A 14818-nucleotide genomic window follows, 5' to 3' on the forward strand; every position below is an offset into this window, starting at 1 on the left:
GAAATGATGTCGATAGTAGGATGAACAGCCAAGAATAAAGAATTCCATAAAATTACAAATTGCATTTGGGTTTCTGGCGGTGAATGTTTTCTCAAAGGTAAAATCTGATTCAGTTATTGGCTATGTGTGGGTCTTTGGATTAGGACTCCTGGGAAGCTTTCTATTTCAATTTTTTTTTTTTTTGACAATACATGTTTCTCAAGAGACTGGGTTTTAGTGATGGAGAATATCCCTGGTTTTTCTGTATACCGAGGTCTATATGAGTTTACACAGTATACCTTTACTGGAAATTTTGTTGGAATTTCTGGAATGTGTTGGAGGGATCTGAATGGCGTTGATAATGGGATCAAAGAAGTTTTAACTATTATGTTTGATGAAATGCCTAAAAGAAATGTGAGTTCTTGGATTAGGAGGATTGCGGGGTATGCTTAGAACAAGCAAAGAGGCTTATGGCTAGTTGAAGGTGTTAAGCTAGATGGGGTTGTAGTTGTTTTAGTCCTCTCAGCTTGTGCCCAATTAAAGGTGTACATACATGTTAATTGTTTCAATGAGGCTATTGTTGTCAGCATTTTTGTGAGATTTAGCCTTGCTGCCATGTATGGCATTGCAGTGGCAGCTTTTGGAATGTTGTACACCATTGCTACTGGTGTGGCCATTGATGCATATCGTCCCATTAGTTACAATGCTGGAGGTATTGCTGAGATGGCTGACATGAGTCACAGGATATGCGAAATAACTGACGCCCTTGAGGCCGCTGGAACCACTACTGCAGCTATTGGAAGGGGGTTTGCCATTGGTTCAGCCACCTGGTGTCTTTGGCTCTCTTTGGTGCCTTTGTGAGCCAAATAACTGATGCCCTTGAGGCCGCTGGAACCACTACTGCTGCTATTGGAAGGGGGTTTTCCATTGGTTCAGCCACCCTGGTGTCTTTGGCTCTCTTTGGTGCCTTTGTGAGCCGTGCTGAAATTTCCACAGTGGATGTTTTGACACCTAAAGTTTTCATTGGGTTGATTGTGGGTGCAATGCTTCCATACTGGTTCTCTGCCATGACCATGAAGAGTGTGGGAAATTCATTTCTTATTATCTGGAATTTTGCTTCCCTTTCTAAGACACTAGAGAAGCTACAGGAAAGAAAGAAAAGCGAGCTAAAACTAATGGTGTCCGAAGATTCTATGAAGCAGAAATTACAAGAGCTGCAGAAACGGCTAGGGAAGAAACATACCTTTGAAGAAGCCGTGTCTTTGATCCAATCCATTCTTCTTGAAACCTATTCTTATGCTTGTTCGTCACTTTGTAAATGCATTTATTCTGTAATTTTTTGGGCTGCAACGATCTTGCAGACTAGATATATAGCACCAGGATTCTGGCATGCAGGTTTGAGGCTTTTTGAAGATGCATAACGCATTGTTGTTGAGTCTTCACTGAAGGAGCATCTAGGAGCATGCACTGCTAGGGCTCTTGAACATTTAGATGAGGTAGAGAATGGACCCCGGGCCTCAGACTCCACCAAATACTCCGTACAAAGATTCTAGATTTCTATTTGAAGGACATTTAACAGTTGAGCCTGAGCCCCGGCCACCTGCATGGCTTGTGGCATAGAATTTACTTACAACTCTTGGTAACACACAAGAGCAGGTTAGTTCTTCTGAGTCTTCTCAATCCCATGGGGAGAGTAATAGAACAAACAATTTTGGTCCTGATGCTGCTTCTGCAGTGCTGGAAAAGTTGGTAAATACTAAGCTAGAAATAAGTGGTTTGCAGGACCTTGATTCTGTCATTGAAGCTTCACTACAGGAAATTGGTGTTGGACCAAAGAAGCCACCTCCAGCCTCAAAAGAGATGGTTGCAAGACTTCCAATCATCACAATCACACATGAAATCTGGGTGAAGCTAGGGAGAGAGACAGAATGTGCAGTTTGCAGGGAGAACTTGGTTATAGATGACAAGATGCAGGAGTTGCCTTGCAAGCTTTTATTTCACCCAAATTGCCTCAAGCCATGGCTGGATGAGCATAATTCGTGCCCAATCTGTAGGCATGAGCAACAAATAGATGACCATGCATATGAGAGCTGGAAAGAACGTGAAAAGGAGGCTGAAGCAGAAAGGAAAGGAGCAACAAATGCACTCCAAGGTGGAGAATATATGTTGAATACTATTGGTGCTTCTACCATAGTAGAGTAGTTGGATAAAAAAAATTGTTAATTTTCAGAGGAAACTTTTTGCCAACTGGGGGAACTAGTGGAGGGTTTCAGATATAGCAATCTCTCCATCCAGAGTGTTACATTGCAGCGCTTACGCCACTTGTGTCATCCAGTGGGTTGACGTGGATGCCACAGATGCTACTTGGGGAGATATGTCAACGTTTTGGCTTGCATTCCTACCTTCAAGTTTGAGGACAAGCTCTTTTTCCAGGAGGGGTGTAATGTTAGCAGGCCGAGTCATTTAAAGATGCCATGGCTGAGTCAGTTACTTAGTCATTAAGTTACTTAGTTAGTAAGTTAAGTCAATTACTTAGTCATTAAGTTTATTTACTTTAAATTCCGTGGAGGGGCAATCTGTAATTTTCTCTTGAACATTGTTGACATGGTCACTATTTAGGGTGTAAAGAATGGAAAAGAGACAAGTCTGAATTTAGGTTAAGCAGAGGGTTTTGAGTTCTCCTAAACGAGCTCAGGGGTTTGCGTTCTCCTTAAAGAATCGAGGGTTTTCAAGCTTCCCTTTGGCTTGATTTTCTTTTCTTTTCTTCTTCTTCCCTACAAATCGTTGTGTTAGATCCGGGATCATAACAGCTTCCCCCACAAGAATGGTATCCCGAACATCATTAAAGATCAATTTCCCATTGCCTACATAGTTGCTAACAGCAACCCTCATAAGCTCCCAAAAGTTTTTCAAAGACGCCAAAAGAATTAATGCATGAACCTCATCATCAAATTTAATTTGAACGGATGTCAATTGATTGACAATTGTGCTAAACTCATTCAAATGCTATGCTACTGATGTTTTCTCTATCATCTTTAAATTGAAGATTTTTTTTTGTGAGATGTACCTTATTATTTGTGGAAGGCTGCTTATACATGTCAAACAGAATCTTCATCATCCCCGCTGTGGTTTTCTCTGACCCCATGTTGTGAGCAACGTTCTTTGACAGTGTTAATGGGACTACTCCCAACACCTATCTATTGATGAGATTCCACTCATTATCCTTTATACCTTCTGTTTTCATATCCAGAAGTGGTGTGTTCAGCTTTTTACGGTATATATAATCTTTGATCTGCATCCTCTTGAACGCAAAATCCATACCATCAAACTTGTTCATTCCAAGTGTCAATCCTTCTCCGCCAACCATTTCTTTCAATCACAAACCAAAACTCTGATACCAATAGTTTGGAATTAGATGCTCTACTTTCAAACTAATGAGATCAATAATAATAAACATGAAAGAAATAAAAGCAAGCAACGAAAAATAACAACAAGATTTATATAGGTTCGACTTGAGGTGAGACTATATCCTTGCTTCCGTCGCTACAATAATCTACTACGAAGATGAAATAGTTTACAAAGAGAAACCACACACACTTACAGGTGCTTTTCTCTAACATCTCGGACTACAATTCCAAATGCTCCTCAGGATGATGATACTCGTCAAAATGATAAAACCCTAACAACGGTGCCCCCATATATAAAAATAAAATAAGGGAATTGGATTACAAGTGTGAAATCCCCACACTACCCTTAATGACACATCAGTCAATATATCGTGTTGGACGGTAAGATTTAATTAGGCTCCACAACTTAACATGCAGGGCATGAAAGATTCTTCAAAATATAGGCCTAGAGATGACCCGATGGAGTGGGAGCTTGTATGTCTAATTTTTTTTCCTTTTCAACTGTCAAAAGATGGGCCCAAACCCACGCGACCAACGAAGGCCCACATATCCAAAAGATGTGGAAGATGGCTCATGGCCCATAGACCAAGGAGAAGGCCCACAGACCCATAAAATGTTGGAAGGATGGTAAATAAAGAGTCGTCTCTTAGAGATGGCACTGGTGTAATTAGTTTAAGTACCAGGGACATAATTGTAATATTATAGGATTATTAATCTATAAATTGAGATTTAGGGGAAGGGTTAGGAGACAAGTCCATAACCTCTTCTTCCTCCTATTTTCTCCAATTATGCATCTCTCCTTTTATCCATGAGCTAAATCTATGGAGTCCTGAAAATCAACATGGTATCAAAACATGATTTTTAGGACTCGTATCTGTAGTTTTAGAATTCTCGGTTTTTTTGGGTGCGTGATTCTGTGTCTTCTCCTATTTTTTATTTTAAAATTTCTCGATCTTATTTACTCTATGGGTTTTTTTCCCTTACATGATTATTCAAAGTCTGTTGTTGTTTGTCTTTACTGCTGATAATTCTCTGACTCGATCCTATTCTGGCAAGGTTCATATTTTTATTTGTGTGATTTAATATTGGATATCTCTTGGCTCCTTTCCATTGTTTTTTGTCGGTTACCGGTTGCTTGGTAACATAAATATTTCTGAGTCTTTGTTAATCGACGTAACCACTTCAACTGGAAGCTAGAGAATCGTTGTGCTCCAATATTGGGCATCCACATGATGCAGATAGGATTGATGGTTTTTGCGAATCCTTGGTAGTCGTTGTTTCTGATTATTGGCTCCTAAGAATCCTTACTGATTCTGGTTGCTGATTTTGTTACTCTATGCATATGTCATTGGATACCAGTAGAGTAAGAGAATGTTTCTGAAATAGTTAGTCTCCACGTATTCATCTGCTGCTGATTATATTGTGAAATGCTTGTATGCATTAGAGTATGCATGGTACTCATTATTCATCTGCTGTTGTAGTCTCCATGTAACAAAGTAGAGGGAGCAGTAATCTCGGTAGAGGGAGCATTAATTTTTTTGCAGTCTGGTATGTGGTGGTCTTGATGTAATCAGAGCAGAGGAAGCACTGAATCATCATCATTGAAGTCATTCCTTGCTGTTGCAAAGGCAAGAATGGAAGTGGCAAGCTCAGACGCATCTGTCTCTGAGGAAACTCGCCCACATTGGTGAAGCAATTAGCCACCTATTCGGATTCCATATCGAAATCTCTGCTCTGTGTCATTGCTTCTATTTAAGGAGTGTTACAACAAGAATTTCGGTTTGGAATTTCAATTTTAGGGGTGTTCCAGATTTCCCGCTGGTATTTCTGTTTGGACATCTCATTAACAGAAAATATGCATCCTTTTAAGAAGCATAATTTTTTGTTTGAATTTCTGTTTGGATAACTGCATCTCATTAGCAGGAGATACGTAGCCCTTCAGCAACAGATCAAGGTTTTGTCAGATTTTTTTTCAGCAATAGAGGCATCTTCATCTTCGTTGGTATGGCTTATACAAGCTGCTAGTTTACCGATTGATTTCCAGAAACTTATCTTGATCTTACTGCTGATTTTCCAAAAAATTCTCTATTCGGTACCTTGAATTTAATATACTAGGAAGAGAGTCTTTGTTTTTAATGTTCTCTGCTATCTTTTGAAGAAAGAATCGTATCTTCCTGCTGTCGAAATCTTCTAGCTGGTTTACTGAGCTGGCTCTAATCCTGCTCTGCTTGGCAACCACCGGCACCACTGCGTTACCATTTCTGCTTCGTATGAATCTGAGTTTATTTACAGAAGATATCTTGATTCTGTATTACCACCTACTGCTATTAATCTGAAGACAATATCGCCGAGTTGCTGATTTTAACTGCTGGTTCTTCTGCATTCGTCATTGCTGCTTCATTGGAAGATCTTACTACTGTTTTTAGGAAACTTTTGATTCATCTTAGAGCTGCTTCCTCGGGATCGCTTGTTCATCACTGACAGCTGCGACGATACCTCTCAAATCTCTCTATTTTTCTGCTGTGTTCGGAAGAGGGGAAGACGATATATAAATTAAATTTCCAACTTAGGTGTGTTGGAAGATATAGTGGACATCCATTTTATACGGAAAAATCTTATAGACCATTTACAGCAAACTTGGTATTCATGATGTTCTCTCACCCTCAACTTGAGGGGGAAGTATTAGAAGATGGACATAACACGACCAAGGAAGACCCACACATCCAAATGTGTTAAAATATGAGCTCAAGCCCATAAGACCAAGGAAGGCACACACATCCAAGAGATATGAAAGATGGGCTCAACGGCCATAGGCCAGGGAGAAGGCCCATAGGTTCATATAGTTATAGAAGGATGGTAAATAAAGAGTCATCTAATAGAGATGGCATTGATGTAATTACGTTAAGTTCTAGAGCATAATTTTAATATTGTAGTTTCATTAATCTATAAATTGAGCTTTAGAGGAAAGGTTAGGGCACAAGTCCATAACCTCTTTCTTCTTCTTGTTTTATCCCAATATATCGTCTTTCCTTTTCTCCATGAGTTAAATGCATGGAATCCTGAAAATCAGCATGGTATCAGAGCATTGATTTTTAGGACTCGTAGCTATGATTTTTAGGATTCCAGAAACCCTTTTTTTTGTCATATTGATGGTTCATTTTTTATAGTTCTTTTTTTGTCATCTCCTTCAGATCTATGATTATTTTGGTTCTTTGGCTTTCTTTACATCATTCCTGAGAGGAGAGTCTCCACCATCTGAGTGTTGAATCCTTTGCCTTCCGACATCACTTGGCTCTAGATCAATCATCAGTCTCTAGCCATATAGTGATAGTTTTATTACTGAAAAGAGTAGTACCAATGTCCAAAAAGGAAGAGATGTTTGTGATGCCGAGAAGACTAAAAAGAAACTTTTATTGTGGTCTTTATATCAGAGTCGTATATGGTATTACTATTACACCTTTGGTCCCTATCGACAAGCAAGATCTGATCTATAATAGGGATATGGAGTGCGAGGAGGCGATGAAGAAGGTAGGGAAGGAGGTGCAAGTGTTGTACATCCTTCATCTTGGGCACTGATTCTACATGAAATAAATTGCCATCATCTCCGTCCCCATCCAGCCCACGTCCACATGCATTTTCCACCACTCTTGTCATTTCATCTATACTAGAGTAATTGGCTCAAAAAAGGAGAAAGTAGAAATCTTCGCCACCGAAAAGTAGAAGAAGAGGGGTGCCACGGCGTTTGCAATAGATGCGATTCAAGCACTAGTGATGGAGGCGATGAATAGCAGACTCTACTTGTTTAGTTGTTGTCCTGTTGCATGCTTTCTTCATATAGCTGTTGAATTTATAGAAAAGTGAAATACTTCATTGATATCAATAACTTGTTGTAATCAAAGTACATGAACTTCTATTTATAATAGTAGAAGGAAGTAGAGTCCAATTACAATAAAACTACCTTTGTCCCAATTACACCAAAACTCTAACACTTAAAGATAAGTCCTAACATAATTAAATAACTCAATATTTATAAAAGACAAACATAAATCAAACTAAAACTCTTCTTGTTCGTGACCCTAAGATAAAGATACTTTTGTGAGTCCTTCTTGATCTTCCAACTGATGTGATATGGATGCCAACTCTTGGTAATCATTGTGGGTCCTACTTCTTATGGGTTTGCGGCCATCTTGTGAGCCTTCCTTGGTCATGTGACCCATCTTATAATAATCTTACATAAGTGGTCCTTCCTTGGTCATTTGGGCTTGATATTATCTTCCAATATTCCCCCTCAAGCTGGGGGTGAGAGAACAACATGAACTCCCAACTTGCTACAAATGATGTATAAAATATTTTTGTATAAAATGGCACATCTTCCAATATGCCTTCATCTTCCAACATTCCCCCTCACGTTGTTGTGTCCTTCCATGAGGCCCTGCGGCATTATAAGTGAGAGTAAAAATCACTCCTTGCCGGTAAACCATTGCTTCATACTCCAGTCTTATGCTGGATGTAGGGCACACTCCACTGTTACCGGTAGTGTGTCTCTCAGCATTGCTCTGAAGTGTCCACCACCGTGTCCCTACACTGGACAAAGACTCTCTAGTGGTAGGAGACATAAAAGCCATTATAGGGGGGATAACATAGATGTATTCATAAATTCTTCCGTCATGGACTTCCAACCACAAATAATTTTCATCTTTTTGACGGGGATGAAGTTCCTCCATCGTGGACTCCCAACCACAAATAGTTTTCATCTTTTTGACGGGGATGAAGTTCCTCCGTCATGGACTTCCAACCACAAATAATTTTCATCTTTTTGACGGGGATGAAGTTCCTCCGTCATGGACTCCCAACCACAAATAATTTTCATCTTTTTAACGGGGATGAAGTTCCTCCGTCATGGACTTCCAAGCACAAATAATTTTCATCTTTTTGACGGGGATGAAATTCCTCCGTCATGGAGTCCCAACCACAAAAAAATTTGATCTTTTTGACGGGGTAAAATAAATGATGACATGAGGCCACGTCTTATTCAATAATAATGTCCCCAAAGAGATATAATAGTTGCAGCTAAATATAACACGACCATCTTCCAACACATATAACACGAACCAAATAGTAAACTTTGTCAAAGAACCCATGAAATAATCTGATATAAAAATTTATTCTTTGATGCACAAGCTTCATCTTTTGTGCTCTCCCTTTATTGAATATTTTGGTCACATAAACTTATCCACAACATAAGGAATAAAATACATCTTTCTTATTCTTCTTCTACTTCTCCCCTTCAAGCTGGGAGGTAATGGCAATGATCCCAGCTTGAAACCAATATCATAGATGTAGCAATAAACCCAAATAACAGAGATTTATAAATAAGCCCTCAAACCAGGGAGAAGTGAGATATTTTCCTAATCAACTCCAAAAGTGACGCAAAACAATTGGCATAAATTCGGATTTTTCAATCCAACAGAATACCAGCATGACCTTTGATTCTTCCAATTCGAATATATCTTTCAATATAGATCTGATTGACATGAAATTTTTTCCTTCTGAAAGTAGACTTAAATAAATTTCATCCAAGTATAACATCTATTCTTAAAATATAATTATCAGAAGATAAATAATCTGATAGGTTTCGCTCTCTGTCATCTGGCCGAACTAAGTTCTGTTTCTCCTATTTTTCTAGAATGACCATTGACTCTTCCATAATCAATATCTCCTTATAAAAAATCATACCGATAATTGGTTGAATAGGTCAGAAAATATACTTACATACCTTTCTCTTTATATATAATTATCCATATAAAGTCTCTTTCTTGATAGTTTAAATACCTCAGAAGTTGAGGCTTTCTGCTGCCGCTCGAACCTCTTTTTCAATTTGACGTTTGCTGCTTCAAATATTGATTTCTCTTTGTAAATAAATCAGATTAAAATTTGGTTGAATAGGTAAAAGAATAGACTTAAATATATTTTGTTTGATATATATTTCTCCATATAAACTCTAGTTCTTGATAGCAAAAAATACCTCGGAATCAGAAGATTGCTGCTGCAACTCGAACCTTTTTGCAATCTGACCTTTTCTCATTCAAATATTGATATATCTCTGTAGATAACTCCGATTGGAACAAATCATTCTTATTTGGAAATTAGACTAAAATATCTTTCCATCAATATATATCTTGAAATATGAAAACTAATTATAGAGGTGAAAATCGCAATGAAAACTACAATTGTAGGGACTGAAAAAAAAATACTTTGAACCTAGACCTAGGGTTTAGGGTTTAGAGAAAAAGATCACATTACCTCTGTGAGTTGACCAAGTCAACTCATAGAACCTGCTCTGATACCATGTTGAATTTATAGAAAAGTGAAAGACTTCATTGATATCAATAACTTGTTGTAATCTGAGTACATGAACTTCTATTTATAATAGTAGAAGGTAGTAGAGTCCAATTACAATAAAACTACCCTTGTCCCAATTATACCCAAACTCTAACAGTTAAAGATAAGTCCTAATGTAATTAAATAACTCAATATTTATAAAAGACAAACATAACTCAAACTAAAACTCTTCTTGGTCGTGACCCTAAGATAAAGATACTTTTGTGAGTCCTTGATATTCCAACTGATGTGATATGGATGCCAACTCTTGGTAATCATTGTGGGTCCTACTTCTTATGGGTTTGCACCCATCTTGTGGGCCTTCCTTGGTCATGTGGCCCATCTTATAATAATCTTACATATGTGGGCCTTCCTTGGTCGTTTGGGCTTGATCTTATCTTCCAACAATAGCAATTGCCTTTGTCATCGTATCACGTGACACCAATTGTCAGCTGAACAACTATTCTGCACTAGATTATTTTTCTCTATCGTAAAAATAAGTTTATGCCGAGAATACATTTTCTCTTGCTGCTATTTTATTTTTTGAAAAATTCCTTGGCTCATCTCCTTGCTCCAAGTCCATTGCCATTTACAGAGACTCATCAGTTGTTGTTGTTATATCTATTTTTTGGAATGTCTCATGACTGTATGTGTTGCCATTTCTGGATGACAACTCTACTGATTTCAGAATCTCCTTGTTGGTCCTCTCCTATTTAAGTAACTTCCAAAGATAGAGTTTTTTTTTCTAGCCTTTCCTGCTCCAGCTAGGTTTCCATTTGGGAGGACGAAGATGATAGCCAAATTGATTTCACCATCAAGTCTCGTAGGTATCTCGCCATCTGATATACCGAGCTTCAAGCATGGTTTGAAGATTTTCCAGGCTATTTCAGGGAGACGATTGTTCCTTTGTGATGTTTAGGGATGATGACTTCTTGAAAAATTAAATGATTAATAAGTTAGGACACTATTTTTCATCCAGTGTTGATTCAACTTCGAGCCCAACTCAGACCAGACCTTGTTAGGTCAACCCACCGACCAGAGACTTATTGCGTGCTGCTCAGTTTAATCTAGTGGGTCGGGTCAAATCAGAGTGAGTCAACTCAGTTCAGATCAACCTGACTTGGCCCACTTGTTTTCCTGCCTCGATTATACAGGTCTAGGTCCTAAGTGCTATACCTATTTCTTTCTTGCCTCAACTACCTACTACTTAACTCAGCTTGACTCGGTCCCTTGGCTCCAGCATGATATTATGTGGAATTAATTGACAACTTATTCCTTGATCAACATATTCTCGCAACGGATTATTTTATGGGTCCTAGGATTTTCATTATTTGGTACGTGTTATTGGGCCCATGCCCATTTCATCTGCTACTATTGTATCTCTTTGGCTGAGACATTATTATTGAAAGACTTGTCAGTTGCTGATTGTTGTCAGTATTGGTTATTTGATGGAATAGAAAGCATATGGTGGCCCCAAAATATAATCTTCTAGGCGATTACCTATTACACCCCTTAATTGGCATTTATTACTCTTGCCTTTTGAGAGTTAGTGTCCTATGGAGGGACACATTGATGGAGGAGTTTGATTACACTTCTAAGCAAGGCCTATAGACCCACTACCTACAAAAGATAGGAGTTTGCCCAACATCCAACACGAGCTATTTGACCGGAGTATGGAACGATGTCTTATGGCTAGGAGTGATTTTACTCTCACTTATATTATGCCAATTGGGCCTCTTGGAAGAAACCACCGGCTTGAGGGGGAGTGTTGGAGGATATGGTAGACTACCATTTTATATGAGAAGATCCTATACACCATTTGCAGCAAGCTAGGCATTCATGATGTTCTCTCACCCCCAACTTGAGTGGGAGAGTTGGAAGATGGGCCCAAGCCCACACAACCAAGGAAGGCCCACACATCCAAGTGTGTTAGAAGATGGGCTCAAGCCCATAAGACCAAGGAAGACCCACCCATCCAAAAGATGTGGAAGATGAGCTCAAAGCTCCTAGACCAAGGAGAAGGTCCATAGGCCTATATAGTGATGACAAGATGGTAAATAAAGAGTCATCTCATAGAGATGGCATTGATGGAATTAGATTAAGTTTTAGGGGCATAATTGTAATATCATAGTTTCACTAATCGATAAATTGAGCTTCAGGCAAAGGGTTAGGACACACGTCCATAACCCCTTTCTTGCTCCTAGTTTCTCCCAATATGTCATCTCTCCTTTTCTCCATGAGCTAAATCCATGGAGTCCTAAAAATCAACAAGGTGCTGTAGAGATTTTAGTCTGCCGAGTGACCCAAACCGGGTTTGTTTTGTTCCACATGGTAAACCCAATGGGGGAGTGCCAGACCCATTCTGTTCCGCTTGGGTTAACTCAGTGGGTTGGGTCAACTTGAACTGGGTCAACTCAGTCCGTGTCAACTCGACTTGGCCCACTTGTTTATTTTCCTATGTTATATGTGTTCGGGTCATGAGTTCTCTATTGATTGCTCTTGCGACTTAGTAATATTGGTTTGATATCCGACTTGGCTCAACTTGGTTCCTTGTCTTTGGCTGGATTATTAATTTCAAATATAGGCAGCTTATTTCTTGGTAAGCATATTATTTTGTGCACAGACTCGCAACGGATTATTTTAAGGATCATTTTTTAACCATTTTTTATATATGGTACGTGTTATTAGGCCCAAGCCCATTTCATCTGTTGTTATTGTGTCTCTTTGGCTCACATGGTGGCCCCAAAAATATTATCTTCTGGGTGATTACTCGTTTCCCCTCCATACTTGGCCTTTATTATTCATATCATTTGAGAGTCGGTGTTTTGTGGTGGGATACGGTGATTGAGGGGTTTTATTACACTTCGGAGCAATGCCTATAGACCCACTACCTACAAAAGATAGGAGTGTGCCCAACATCCAACATGAGTTATTTGACTGGAGTATGGAGCGATGTCTTATAGCTAGAAGTGATTTTGTTACGGTCCCAGATCTCACAAAGCGATTCATAGGGGAGAAGATGTAGGAAGAAGAAAATAAAGTCGAAGGGAAGCTTGAGACCCTAGGTTCATTGACGAGACCGTACATCCCTCAGCTCGTTTAGGAGAACTCAAAAATCCTTTGTTTAACCTAAAATCAAGACTTCTCTTTCCCATTCCTTTCACCCTTAAGTAGGGTTCAAGAGTACAAAATTAAAAATATGCCCCTCCACGACATTCAACTTGAAAAGTAAATAAAATTAATGACTTAATAACTAAGTAACTTAACAACTAAGTAACTGACTCAGCCAAAGTAATTGACTCAGCCACGTCGCCTCTGAATGACTCGGCCTACTATTGAGTCCATAACATTACTCCCCCCTGGAGAAATAGCTTGTGCTCAAGTTCAATGGTAGGGTAGGCTTGGCGGAGGGTCTTCACATCCTCCTCTAGGCCAGTTGTGTCATCTGTGTCATCTGTTGGGAGACTTTGTTCCTCATCTTGTTTGATGTTGTGAATATTATGATGTTGCTCGTCTGTAGAAAGTTGGTGGATGTCATCTTGCAAAGCTTGGGAAAACCATTTTGCACATGCTTCCATGCTTGTTGGACTATGTACTCCATTTAAAAATAAAATGAGACCTCCAAATTTACAAGTACCCTCACTTCGTGTAGCAGCATGTGGGTCAAGATTAGCATAAAGATTAGCCATGCACCAAAAGTGTGCAAACATGGGACTTATGTTAGATATAGTCAACATTTCATTACAATACTTGTGGCCCTTTGATATTAAACCTGCATGAATATAAGCACAAAACATACCAATAAAGGTAATTTCCTCGATCAACACGTTTTCTTTTGATGTTGCCCTTTCACCCATTTTGTTACTGGAACTTTGACCCACCATTGTTGCAAGACATCCATGAATACAGTGTTCCAACATCATTGTATTCCAATAATTTAAATTCCTCTGTGAGATTTGGTCAAAAACTCTTCTTGTATCATCCACCTGAAGTGCCTTGAAACTGGGTAGCAACATCATACACCCTACATACCAATCGTTGGGCAGTTTCAAATTCAGACACCAGTTCGATTTTTGAAATTCAAATAGGATTCAACTAATTCATAATTACTTCTGTCAGCCCCAGTTCTTCCAATGTAGCATCTCTTTGTTTTGCATAAACTACTGCCCTAGGATCCTCCAATTTGCATGACCATAGGTGAGAGCATTCCATGCCGGTAGAACTTTCTGGTCCATGCTATCAAGTACAGAATGAACAATCTTGATTTATCCACATTTGGCATACATGTCAATAAGACATGTTACATCAAACACCTCATATAACAAACCAGTCCGTATAGTTCTTCCAGGAATTACCATTCCTTGTTGCATAGATCCTACATGGGATAAAGCAGAGAGAAGGCTTATATTAGTACCCTGATCTACTAGTATGCCATCAGACTTACCCAGAACATGGAAATGCTTAATTGCCTCATCAGCAAGCCTATTCCGTGCAAAACCAGTGAGGATAGTGTTCCATGAAATCACATATTTTTGGCAGAATTCGACTATCATGGTGTGCCAAGTACCCACATCTCGAAATTGCATTTCATCAATTGTTTGGTAAGCACCAGGAATATCCCCAAACTTAGAATACATATGCATCAAAGAAGTGCCCACGAACACATCTCCACACATTTCATAATCGACCACAATAGAATTCCCAGAACCCCCACCTGGTCGAAAAATTTCTACAAACATTGTTCGAGCGGACACTACATCTCCATAGGCTGAATACATGTGACCCGAAATATCCCCATCGCGAATTTCTGACACTAGAGCCAGAACTCCTTCCAAATCACCAGCGGAAGCCAATATATCAACAAACAACACATAATGTTCCAGCTTATGTGAGTAACCTTTCTGGTTCTCAGCGCAACTAAACCCCCGCAACACCATTGTAGAGTTTTTTCTTACAAAGTTGAGGGACTTGAGAATGGACAAAAAAAATTCGGAGAAAATCTGCTAAAAAACTGACCACAAAATTCGATCAAGTCAGTTTCCTGTTTGGAG

General features: G+C 39.1%; 1 protein-coding gene and 1 pseudogene across 1 annotated transcript; both read left to right on the top strand.

Annotated features, from left to right (window-relative positions):
- Positions 1-219: 219 nt before the first annotated feature.
- On the top strand, positions 220-1067 carry LOC137938393 (pyrophosphate-energized vacuolar membrane proton pump-like; the record flags this gene model as incomplete). Its single annotated transcript, XM_068783360.1, has 3 exons — positions 220-354; positions 433-750; positions 864-1067. Coding segments are annotated over exons 1-3 (657 nt in total), but the record flags the coding sequence as incomplete, so codon positions are not given.
- An 87-nt stretch (positions 1068-1154) lies between these two features.
- LOC137938394 (E3 ubiquitin-protein ligase AIP2-like) lies at positions 1155-2640 on the top strand (annotated as a pseudogene).
- The last annotated feature ends 12178 nt before the right edge of the window (positions 2641-14818 follow it).

Source organism: Aristolochia californica, unplaced genomic scaffold, assembly GCF_029961685.1.
Source record: "Aristolochia californica isolate CCGP_79_NKW_82.1479 unplaced genomic scaffold, dmAriCali1.0.hap1 SCAF_8, whole genome shotgun sequence".
Lineage (NCBI taxonomy): Eukaryota > Viridiplantae > Streptophyta > Magnoliopsida > Piperales > Aristolochiaceae > Aristolochia > Aristolochia californica.